Consider the following 11,608-nt stretch of genomic DNA (forward strand, 5'->3'; position numbering starts at 1 on the left):
TCAAATCATGGATTCTTGAATTCGTCCTTAGATTTCATCCCAATGAGGGATATTAAAAAATTGTTTGCACAAGTTATGGAAAAAAGGATAACCTTTTTCCCAAAAAGTATCAAACAAATACAACAGGCAATAACTTAGAAAAAGATTTGGCCGAAAAAAAAAATCAGCTTATTTTTGTTTCAAACGCCATTAAGTCAATTTGCATTTGAGTAAAGGAGTTGATCTTTCCATTATCTTTTTACTGCTACTGTGTAATAACGAAACTTTTACGAATATAATTTGTACCAACTACGCATCCATTAACCACCCAAACTGAACAGTACATTTAAATATGCCATTAGTATTTTGTATGTTACACTGTGGTTTTAAAACAAGTGAAGAAAGAATAAAGTTACAGATCAAAGATGTCAATCATGACCTCTAAATCCTGTCTCAGATGAGTAAAATAATCACAAGAGGACTGTTACAACTTACAATCAAACTCTAACAGTATCAGTAGTTTCAGGCTAAAATACTTACATCCCTGATTAAATTGCCACTAACCAACTGCCAAAACTCTATGTCTCATGCTAACAACAGTTCATGGAGCTCTCAAAATTTAGATGTAAGACCCGCTCAAGGGAGACAAATCGCGATTCTATATGCTCATTTGTTCTGCTTCTAAGAAACTTACAAGTCATGGAGGCATGAGATTTACAAAGCTTCCTTGGGATCGCTGAGAATTACTCGACTCTGATCCTTCTGACTCGTCCTCTGTTGAAAAACAACGCAGAAATAAAAGACAAAACTGAGTTTCTTGACTTGGGAGTTCCATAGAGAAAACGATACTTCAACCAGAAGTATCATACAAAATGAAGCTATTTGTTTCTTTCTGCGTCGGGTAATCTAAAATCAAGAATAAGGTAGAAGGGAGCAAAAGGCATCAAGTAAAACAACATGCAAAAAAACATTGATTCTCTCGTGGCACACCCAACATACAACTTCAATCATTTAACATTCCCATGCATAACGCCTGACAAAATATTAAGGCACAAAACTGTATTTGACACAAACAACTATAGTATTTCAGATGTTTGAAAGCACCGACTCTGGCAGACAAGAACCGAAACAACGCACGGGAAGAATCAACCGAATTAAATACATTCCTTGATAAAGAGAGATGAAATAGGTAACTATTACCGAATAGTGCTTTGATTGTTGGCCTCTTTGACTTGGTATTCTTCTTCTTAAGTTCAGCTGTGAAAAAAATGAGACCTCAAAGTCAGTTAACTTTCACAGAGCAACGAAGAAATCTGTTCCAAATACACCAAATACTAACTTTAGAATGAGCTTATAAATCGAGTAACTTAGCAGTCAACTTGTTTGTGATGTCCACTCACCGACGAATACCATAAACCAATATAAAGGGAACCCAACTACTAGAGCTAATTGTGCATAGTTAATTATATTACAACCCTGTCAAAGCTTAATGCAGAAATTTACAATAGAGAAATGCTGAAAGCTCTACAACTGCACATACAATTAAACCAATTATCCCTTCCAAGTGTGACATTCAAGATGTCTTAGGTCTTCAAAGAGTCAATAACTAAGAAGTATAACATGAAATCACGCATTCCAACCATTGATCTGTGAGAACAGACACAGTGGGGTCACAGTTATGAATAACCACCAAAAAGGAGAATTTGTCCAAATTACTTGCATCACCAAATCCCTCATCATTCTTGTACTACAAAGGCTTCGGCTTCTTTAAGTACCGCATTTTCAAGTTTGGTCCATTCATATAGAATAAGAAAGAAAAAAGCAGAGAAAATAGCAACTAGAAGAAGCTAAAAAATGAGATCCAGCTATTTAATGCTATGTTGAATTAGATACCCACTATGCTATCGTGCTTTGATATCATGAAGTTGCATCCGATCTTAGCTTATATAAAAGAGATCGAAATCTAGAAACAACATTACAACCTAGAGATATCCAAGAGTTCCATGCATGCAGAAGCATTAACTACTTCAAGAAGACCCATCCATTTAATAAAAAGAATGAAAAATGCTGCATCAGTGATTATCTAAAACATGTCATACCAAAACATCTTAAATATCTTATAAATCATATTTTCTCCAGTTTAACACTACTAGTTGCTTCCACCGTGTCACAGTCCTCCGGAAAGAGCGAGGGAGAGAGATATACCCATTCCATCCGCTTGGTAATCATTCACGATTTCAAAGTTTTTGTACGTGTACCCCACAAAGTTGATGTCCTTCGATGAGAGCATCTGCAGAAATGTAGGTAGGAATCAGATAAAGAGGGACTTAATAAAGGTGGAGAAGGAACAGTAGGTATCAGCAAGTTAAGAGTACGACAACAGGAATAATGAAAAAAGAAAACCTTAGGAACACCATGAAAAACTTATAGAACACAATAACAAGAGAGGTGCAACTGCAGACATTTCTAAGGTGGGAATCTCTGTTAAGGTGCACCTAAATATCCAACCATGTAATGTAGCATCTATCTAGAGCAACGCATATAACTGGAAACAGAAGATACTTTCTCCCTTAAACGGTTTGACTTCCAGCTCTCTTCTTTCTCACCTTAAGTTTCTAGATAATTGTTTTTGTTTTTTGTAGTTGCAACTTCGACATAGATTGCAAAACTTTTAAGAAAAAGGGCTCCAAAGTTAAAGGAAGAAACAAGGGAAAGATGGAGAACGGACAATTCAAGTACTACAACCTTATTGCTCATCAATGATAATTACACTACGACAAGGGTAATTTGTGAATATCTCGTCTGAAACTTTGGTAGTGATTATGCATGCCATGTTTCATGTCTATAATTATCACTAAAATTGCAGTAAACAGAATGTAGAAACAAAATGAAATCCCACATGATGCACCAGAGTGAATACCTTTCTCCAAGGACCAGATCTTGATGCACTCTGAGAACGAGATTCAGACTGCAGAGACAAAAAGAAGATATCAAAAGCGAGTTAAATAGATCCCAGTGAAACACATTAGCAGAAGAATAAAAGGCACATCAATACCTCTTCAAACTTTTCAAAGTTTTGGGTGTCCAACTCATCATTAACCTCAGGGATGAAGGCAGCGTCCATATGATAGATTCTCTCCCAGTCTATTCCTTTAAACCAAGGGTGGACCTGATATAGAAGAAAAGATGGAAAAAGAAGAAGAAAAAAGCAGGTAATTTACACTTTGAAATTACATTGAAACTGATAAAAGAACATAGAATAGGACACACCATACAACACCTTTATTTCATCAGCACCATTTGAACCTAGTCTCTGGGTAACATTGCAAAGGAGTTTGCTAATAAGATCTTCCGCTTCTGAAGATAGCTTTGCTTCCTCTGGAAACTTTAAATGTGATTTCCAGTTTACTATCTGCAGGTACATGGATAAGATTATTCAGATGACAAGATTCTAAGGGACCTCTTCAGTACTATAAGATTATTCAGATGACAAGATTCTAAGGGAGCTCTTCAGCACTTTCTTTGTGAAAAAGAGCAATGGTTTGAGGAAAATCAAGGGTAGAATTGCTTATAAGATGAAGAGATGGAACCTTATTTTTCAGGGAAAAGGAAAAAAATATGGAAAAAAAGTTCTCCAGGAAACCAATAAGAAAAAAGTAGTGGTAAATAAAATGTGGAAATAGCTTTTAGAAACAAGCTGAAAAATAAGGAAAGAAAATAGTACTAGTTTTTTTTTTTTTTGATGAAGTAATGTGTTTCATAGATACGCATCAAGAAGATGCAAAGTTACAGGAGGCTAATTACAAAAGAACAAAAGTGTAGGAGAACATTGTTTGCCTCAAATACAATGTCTCAGTCAAGAGCTAAAGTGCTAATAAAATCCAAAAACTGTACTGAACTAGTTACTGGGGACAACATTGTCCAACAAAAGAGATGAACTAAACATTTCGCTTTAAGAGCTTTTCCAATGCCTGTTATGAATGATATGTATGATTACACTAGCCAAGCCTCACTCTGGGATTCTATCATTTATATTTCTAATCTTTTGCTCCTGCCTTGTTAACCCTTTCTTTAATTTATTTATTTCCTAGAACTATCACAGTGAGCGAATAAGTACGAAGCGCGCCTTTCATCATGCCAAATCTCTTTTATTTTGTCCTTCTGGAGATTACATTCTAAGAGATTAGTATAATATTATTCTAAAATGTAGATTAGTCAATCACATAACATTTGCAGGGAAGAGAGAGAGCAGAAGAGGGTCGCCAGATGATCAAACAAAATAAAGCTTCTATTTAAGTTGAAACATCAACCTATTTCCTCCAAAGTTCAGATAGAGAAATTTGTGTGGTGGTGGGGGTGGGGGTGGGTGGGGCCGGGGGGGGGGGGAGGAGATGTGACAGATAAAGTGGTACAGACAAAGAGCTCAACGAACAAGCAAGCCCAAGGAGCAGGTGGATCTCTTGGATTAAAAATAAAAAAAATAAAAAAATAAAAAAAGCAAGCCCAAGGAGCAGAGCGTGAGCAACAATTTCAAAATTCCAATTCATGTCCTTTGGCATAAGCCATACTATAGAAGATATAGATAAATAAACTAAACTATAAGAAAAGTAAAGCACCAAGCATTGACAGGATAAGGAAAATATTTTAGTTTGAATGAGATCAATGAGACCATAGTAGAGCTGTTCCAGTGAGGAAGATAGGAAATAAAGAAATCAAAGTAAGGGAAACATATACAAATAAATTCGATGATGATCGTTAATGAAATCACTCTGAAGCTCACCTTGCGACATGTTGACATGGGATCATCAGAATAGAAAGGTGGATAGCCCACTAGCATTTCATACATAATAGCACCAAGTGACCACCTGAAGAACAAGAGCAAATGTATGCCAAATACATCAGGACAAATATATAAAGCACACGAAAAGAACAAACTTGTACAACTGTAGCAACATAAAACATAAGATCACATTTTTCCAGAAATTAAACAAAAGCAAAAAGGTATACTCAAAGAGGCCATAGAGAACTGTACTAACCAATCACACTCCATTCCATAACCTTTCTTCAGCAGGACTTCAGGAGCTATATAGTCTGGTGTACCCACTGTAGAATATGCCTGGGTTGTCCCAATTGGGGAAATTTAGTTAGATAAGGAGATTGACTTCTCAATATTATTATTAAAAGCGAAAATCCACAAAAGCGACAATGCCCATGGAGTTTGAAGCGAAAAAAGAGAAGTAAAGCGCATATTTTATGGAATATCAAATATCTATGAATTTAATATGATAAAATTAAAGTACAATTAAAATAACTAATTTTAGCATCTAATATACAATAATGTTGATATTAATCCAACTCCTCAAAGTTGAAATTCAAAGAAGCTATTGATTCTTGTTGGAATCAGTTAGTGCACCATTATTTGAGGAGCACCTACGAAGCGATAACAGGTCGCTTCTCCATCTCTTCATCGCTTTATTGACAAAGCGATGGCTCTAAAGAACACTGCTTCTTCAACCACACAAATCAAACTCTAAAATGATCCAAAAACCCACATAAATGATGCTACTTCAGGTTAATGGTAAGCAATACAGTCATTGTGAAGAAAACATACACGCAACTCCAAAACTTAGATCATGAGGTAAGGAGTATCCAAAACCAAATAAGGAGACAACAACTCAGTCCCTCAACCAATGTGGGGGATTCCACCCCTCCCTGTGCACGCCTAGGACGGGACATATGTAGCGTGGACAATATAACATGGGGTCCGACCATTGGGTTAACCAAGATTAGGGATTGGTCTAGCTCTGATACCATGTTAATAAACTGGACCTTGGTCATAACTCATCCCCAAAAGCTAGTTCATATCATGAGGGGTCGCCAAAGACTATATAAGGAGACAACAACCCATTTCCTCAACCGGGACATACTAATTGTCATCATGTACCAATTCTAATGATTCTTTCATCTACATTACCAACAGAGAATGGCCTTGTGCAATAAGAGTAAACCAGTGTCTTCTGAAAGAATAAAAGAGGGAAGTTCAACCAAAAAATACTCAAATGGGAGGAGACTCACAAGTGTCCTCCTATTTTTCTGCCAATGTTGTAATTGCTCTTGCTGAGTGCGTTTTGGTGCTGAAGCACTCCGGGAAGGTCCATGTACACTATCACCAGCGAAATCCTTTTCTTCTAGGGTGCTGCAGTCTAATGGCTTACATAGTCCAAAATCTGATAGTCTCAAATGACCGTATCTATCAAGCAGCAAGTTATCAGGCTTAATGTCTCTGCAGCGAATGAAGTGTGGGGGAAACAAGGTTAGAATGTTTATACAGCTCCAGTACGAATGTAGAAATAAAACATAACAAACTGCAACCAGGCATCAAAAAAAGTTATCACCTGTGTATATAATTATGTATATGGATAGATTCTATAGCCAAAACAGTCTCAGCAACATAAAATCTGGCTTCATCTTCAGTTAGTGTATCCTTCCTCATGAGTAGGGTCATCATATCACCACCAGGTAGATATTCCATGATAAGATAAAGAAACTCATCATCTTGGAAAGAACAATAGAGTTTGACAATGCAATTACTGTCCACCTCTGCGAGCAGATTCCTTTCAGCTTTTACATGCTCAACCTAATAGGATCCAAAAGCTAAGGACCAGTAAATATAGTAGCAGAACCGTTATGGCAATCTGATGTTCATAATCACGTACCTGTCCTCTACGGAGCATTTCTGATTTCTTAAGTTTTTTCATTGCATATACAGAGCCCGTTGTTTTCTCTCTACAAACTCTTACCTGTAATGGAAAAAAGAGAAACATTTACATCCTATAGACTTTCTGAAATGAGAATTTTTTATCCACAGTTCATGATATTGAGCTCAAAAATATGTAGCTGCTAGTAAACAGTGTGTTGAAGGTATAATGCAAGCGCTCCAGCATATTCAGCATGTCACTTAGTCCAACTACTACATTAGCAAATCATGGGGCAACCTGCTTATATGATGCCATCCCGAAACTGGCAAGATACCACCTAATGGAGATTCAGGACAAACTTGTAACTCATAAGGGAGACCACTACCAGCAGAAAACTCTATTTTTTCAAGCTTTGACAAAAGAATTTCTTATGAAAGCTGTAGTTTTGACACGAGAAAGGATGGGAATTGTATCGACTGGGTCTCTAAAAACCTTTTTCTCGAGAAAGGCAACACCTTATTATTTTCGAAAGCACCACAATTAACTCGCAAGTATTAATTAAAGGAAAAAAGGAAATAAAAAACTCAGCTTACACAAGAATAAGGAGTTCCCCACTTATCCATCCAAGAATCCTTAGTTAAGAGGCAGAACCCCATGAAAGAGTGAGGTGAGAATGTCCTTATTGCTTATTAGATTCACACTGAAGATAACGATGTCATTTCAGTAAAGATTCTGCTTGGTCTGATCCATTAAGCTTATTGATTAGAGATGCTTTTATTTGTTGTGATCTTTTGCTTATGCTCCTAAGGTTTTTGGCATCCCTCAAATGTAAGAATTTTACTAGACCTAACATCTTGGTGCAAAATGCTATACATAATTTCCTTATTGATCATTTTTACACGTTTTACGACTACAATTCCTGTTATTTGAATGAAAGAAACAAGTTAAATGATATGATGTTTACATGTGATGGCTATATTCATGGTTAAGTCTGAGGGTTGTACGTGTGATTGATAAAATATGGGAGGAACCGCTGAATGACATAGTGGATAGTTCATCCATGACGTTTGGTTTGCCCCATAATCACACGTTCCGCTGTGAGATTATGATTAAGGTCATGTATATCCAGTAAAGACTAGTGGTTTATTAGGATTTATCTTGGATCTTGCTAGCATTCTCTATCCTACTCTTTAGGCAGTACGGGTAGTGTAGTTCCCAGCCGATCGGAAAAGGTGGATCGTTCGTCATGATGTACACATGGTGTATTATGTCAGTATCTAGATGGAATTGGAACCTTCCCAATATTATGAAATATTTTGTTTATGGGCAATGAGCAACACTAGATTTCAAAATAATTTCTAAATGATTTACCATGTATTTATTATTATTTTGAGATTTTATTGATACACTTGAGAAATATGATTTTGATATTGAAGTGCATCTTTTCATAACATTCTCGTCCCACCTTTTAAAGGGGAGGTTTATGAAGCTTATTGTACTACTTGGTTTTCAGATCCCATAATTCAACCACACAACATAGCTTGAGCACCACTTACATATTATCAGTGGCGAGCTCAAGCTCCACACTAGCCTGTGGTGGCTTTTCTTGTTATTTTGTTTCATTAATATTACATGTTGTGATATGTCCCATTTCTACTTATATGTAATGTATTCTATAGAGGCTCCATTGACCCCCTGTGGGTAAGTTTAGATGTACTTGGTACTGTATTTAAGCTAAACCTCACAAGGCTTAATTCAGATATGTGCTGCTTCAAGCCTCTCTATTGGATGCTCATGCCTTTTAGTTGATACGCCGGGAGAAAGGGTTCACTCGGTGATCGGCAGGCTCGTCGGGTGAGGGTCACTGCCCCATAGTTTGATTCGTGACACTTTGGCATCTATGTTTTACAGAAATCAACGGAAAATAGGAGGCAGTACCTATCCCAAAAAAAAAAAAAAAGAAAAAAAAAAGGAGGAAAATAGGAAGCTGAAAATTTTACTATTTTATGCGAGATGTTTTACCATCCACGTTCAGAACTCGGCAAACCAAAAATCTATGGTTAGAAGATTTATCAGAACAAAATTGTACAAGAAAGAAACAAAGATATTAACAGGCAATTACACTTTTCAATAGAGAACTTACCTCCCCAAATGCACCCTTCCCGATCATTGTTAATAACTCAAAATCATCAGCTCCCATTTTGTGCCTTTGCAGACGCATGTATTCAGTTTCCTTCTTTTCATGAAATTTCAGTAGATTATTTTGATCTTCCTCTGAGACATCAGCATCCGCAAGCTTCTTTTCCAATACACTTCGACTGGTGACCAAATATAAAAAGGAAAAGAATATATTTCAAAGCACTTCGTAGGGCGGATAATTCAGAAATATCAAGACTATGCAACTCTTAGGCAGAGCAAAAAGGTAAAGGGTGTTCTTCTTTAGGTAATGATAATTCTGCCAAATCCGGCTAAACAGCACGACCATGCACCACCTTCCAAAATGACTGAATGAATTAACAGCTAACCAGCAAGACCATGCACATCTTCCAAAATGAATGAATGAAAGTATTTACATCTGGAATGATGCGACACTACAGCCAATCCTACTTATTTCCTGCAGCCTCTTCTATGCATTTGAAGTTGGCTAATTGTCTGGCACAATCATCGAAGTCAGTTTGACTAGTTTGCCATGTTTCAATTATACAAGATGCCTTACAAACAACACAGAGTTTTACCAAAGCACACTTTACATTGGGAACACCTTTAATGGAATTTGAACCTAAACATTAATGTACTTTATTTATGTTTGTTCCTGCTGATGTAGGAAGGTAAGACAAGTGAGCTATGATCAAACCTAGCCTTTGTCATAATTCGTGACATCATTTTTGTACTTATTATTATGCAAACCAATTAACCAGCTCTAAGCTGAAAATAGATGGGGTAATAAGTATCAACCATTTGAAAAGGTCAATCTTCTCACCAAATAGGGACGAGAAAGATCAGCAGAGGAAAATAGCAGACAAGCTGGAGGAGAGCATATAACAAGTAATTTTTTGTCACACCAGTGTGACTGGACAATTTCTTCATATAAAAAGAAAAGCAGAATTTTTTTGTCATTTACATGCCTTATTGCATACAATGAGAGAAACATCGCTATATATGCAATATACTGAATATAACTTATGGACAAGAAATGATGCTCGTGTGTTGTTGTTATGAGTTGTGTATAGTTATAAGCAGATAAAAGTAAGTGTTTTGAAGCAGAACGAGCTGGATAAGGAAACAACAGGGGTTTAGCCAATAGAAGTTATATTCCAACCATTACCAATGACTGATGCTGATTTCATTTTAGATAATTCCTCGAATAGGTTTTAATGGAGATGAAGAAAGAGTCATTCCTGTCAACTTCTAAAAAATCCAGGCTTGTGGCAATGTGTAAAATGTAGAAAACTCGGAATCACATGCCCTGGGCTAACATTATTCAAGTGTTTTCCTTTTTCTCCTTAAAGTTGCCTAATTCTTGCAGGAAAAATACAAGCCTGCATATTACTAATTAATGCAAATTGTAACTCATGATACCAATGGAACGCCTCTCAGGTTTTTAGCATGAATTAAGTCTAGCAACTAAAGATAACTCATTTAAAGATTATAAGAGCATCAAGCATGACGTACCGCTCCTTTCTCTCCTGCAAACTTCTCATCTGTTCCTTGTAATGATTCTCAATGTATTGTTTCGCTGCAGCGACCCTTTGCTTCGTTACATTGGAGGCCTCTTCAGCTGACATAGGCGGCTGGGGATCTTCTCTTCCACTACCCATTGAATCTTTTGTTTTCTTGGTCGATGACCTTAACCGATCTCGTGGTTGAAACTTCTGGAACCAACTTCTTGCTGAATCCATCTACTCTTTCTCAGCTTAAGAGGTCATACATTAGGAGTTCTTGAACCCGAGAATCATCGTAAAGTAGCTCTACTCATTCCCCAAAATCAAGAACCTACCAAAATCATAGTAAATTCACATATATAAGAACACATAAGAGCACCAACTCAAATACAAAACATACCAAAGTTCATTTTTTTTTTCCCACAATATCAATTAAAATCCAAACTTTTTTATGGGTTTTCAGCGAAATCAAAATATCATTTCCCCCAACATCAAGAACAAAAAAAAAAAAATCAAATATGGAAACATTATAATTTTCATAAATAATTTAGACCCAATTAAGAAACCAAGATATGGTAAAAAAGGGAAGAATCAAGAATCTTATAAATTGAGAGTTACGGTTAAGGACCGACATAGATTTGATGCACCAAAATTAAACCCAATTCAAGAATATATAATAATACAAGTTGCCAACCCCATCTAAAAAAGAAACAAAAGAACAAAACTGCAAAACAAGTACTAATATGTATGAACACAAAATCAAATACAAAGAAAAATATGCTTACCAACAAATCTTTTGTGCTGTCAAAACAGGGAGATGCTATATATACATATACATATACATATAATTATATACAATATACAAGACAGAAAGATTGAAGGTTTAGTTTACAAGATCGTTATGTACAGATTAAAATTATACTTAAAATATGAAATACCAAAAAAAAGAAGAAAACAAAATATATTTTTTCAACTTTTGGCTGGGAAGAAGAGAGTTAAAGCGGCAATTTCGGTCAGTTTTATTCTCCTCGATTCTCCCTTGTTTTCCCCGCCTTCTATATTTACTAGATGGCCTATGTCCGAATAAGGGCTCGACACTTTAGATTATAGTGTATCTATATATATGTAATTATATTTAGATAGTGATAATATATACATATATATATATATATACATGAAGCATAAGTTTTGTCTTTCGTATCTAAAACTTTATTATATTCGTATTTCTTTATGAAAATTTATTAATACTTTTTAAAAGAGAATACTTAT

General features: G+C 35.9%; 1 protein-coding gene across 2 annotated transcripts; it reads right to left on the reverse strand.

The window, feature by feature from the left end:
- Positions 1–299: 299 nt before the first annotated feature.
- On the reverse strand, positions 300–11,368 carry LOC132050573 (uncharacterized). 2 transcript variants are annotated; one of them, XM_059441928.1, is made up of 14 exons: positions 11,125–11,368; positions 10,350–10,670; positions 8,821–8,995; positions 6,696–6,779; positions 6,375–6,616; positions 6,055–6,262; positions 5,016–5,095; positions 4,760–4,844; positions 3,260–3,391; positions 3,035–3,148; positions 2,900–2,947; positions 2,185–2,269; positions 1,180–1,236; positions 300–753 (listed from the first exon to the last, which is right to left on the reverse strand). In XM_059441928.1, exons 2-14 carry the CDS (start codon positions 10,574–10,576, stop codon positions 677–679), a joined length of 1,614 nt encoding a protein of 537 aa, XP_059297911.1. In that variant the 5' UTR covers positions 10,577–10,670; positions 11,125–11,368; the 3' UTR covers positions 300–676. The 2 variants fall into 2 exon arrangements, with proteins under 2 accessions (XP_059297911.1, XP_059297918.1); XM_059441935.1 differs by lacking the exon at positions 11,125–11,368 and having other exon boundaries at positions 10,350–10,891.
- Between the last annotated feature and the right edge of the window lie 240 nt (positions 11,369–11,608).

This window comes from Lycium ferocissimum, chromosome 1 (genome assembly GCF_029784015.1).
Source record: "Lycium ferocissimum isolate CSIRO_LF1 chromosome 1, AGI_CSIRO_Lferr_CH_V1, whole genome shotgun sequence".
In the NCBI taxonomy this organism is placed as follows: Eukaryota; Viridiplantae; Streptophyta; class Magnoliopsida; order Solanales; family Solanaceae; genus Lycium; species Lycium ferocissimum.

Excerpts from the sequence above, each read along its gene's own strand:
- LOC132050573 (XM_059441928.1), bottom strand. The coding sequence starts at position 10,576 with ATGGATTCAGCAAGAAGTTGGTTCCAGAAGTTTCAACCACGAGATCGG. Across the intron at positions 8,996-10,349 it reads TTGCAGGAGAGAAAGGAGCG|TCGAAGTGTATTGGAAAAGA; the intron begins GTACGTCATGCT and ends TTTGGTCACCAG. Across the intron at positions 2,948-3,034 it reads ACTTTGAAAAGTTTGAAGAG|TCTGAATCTCGTTCTCAGAG; the intron begins GTATTGATGTGC and ends TTGTCTCTGCAG.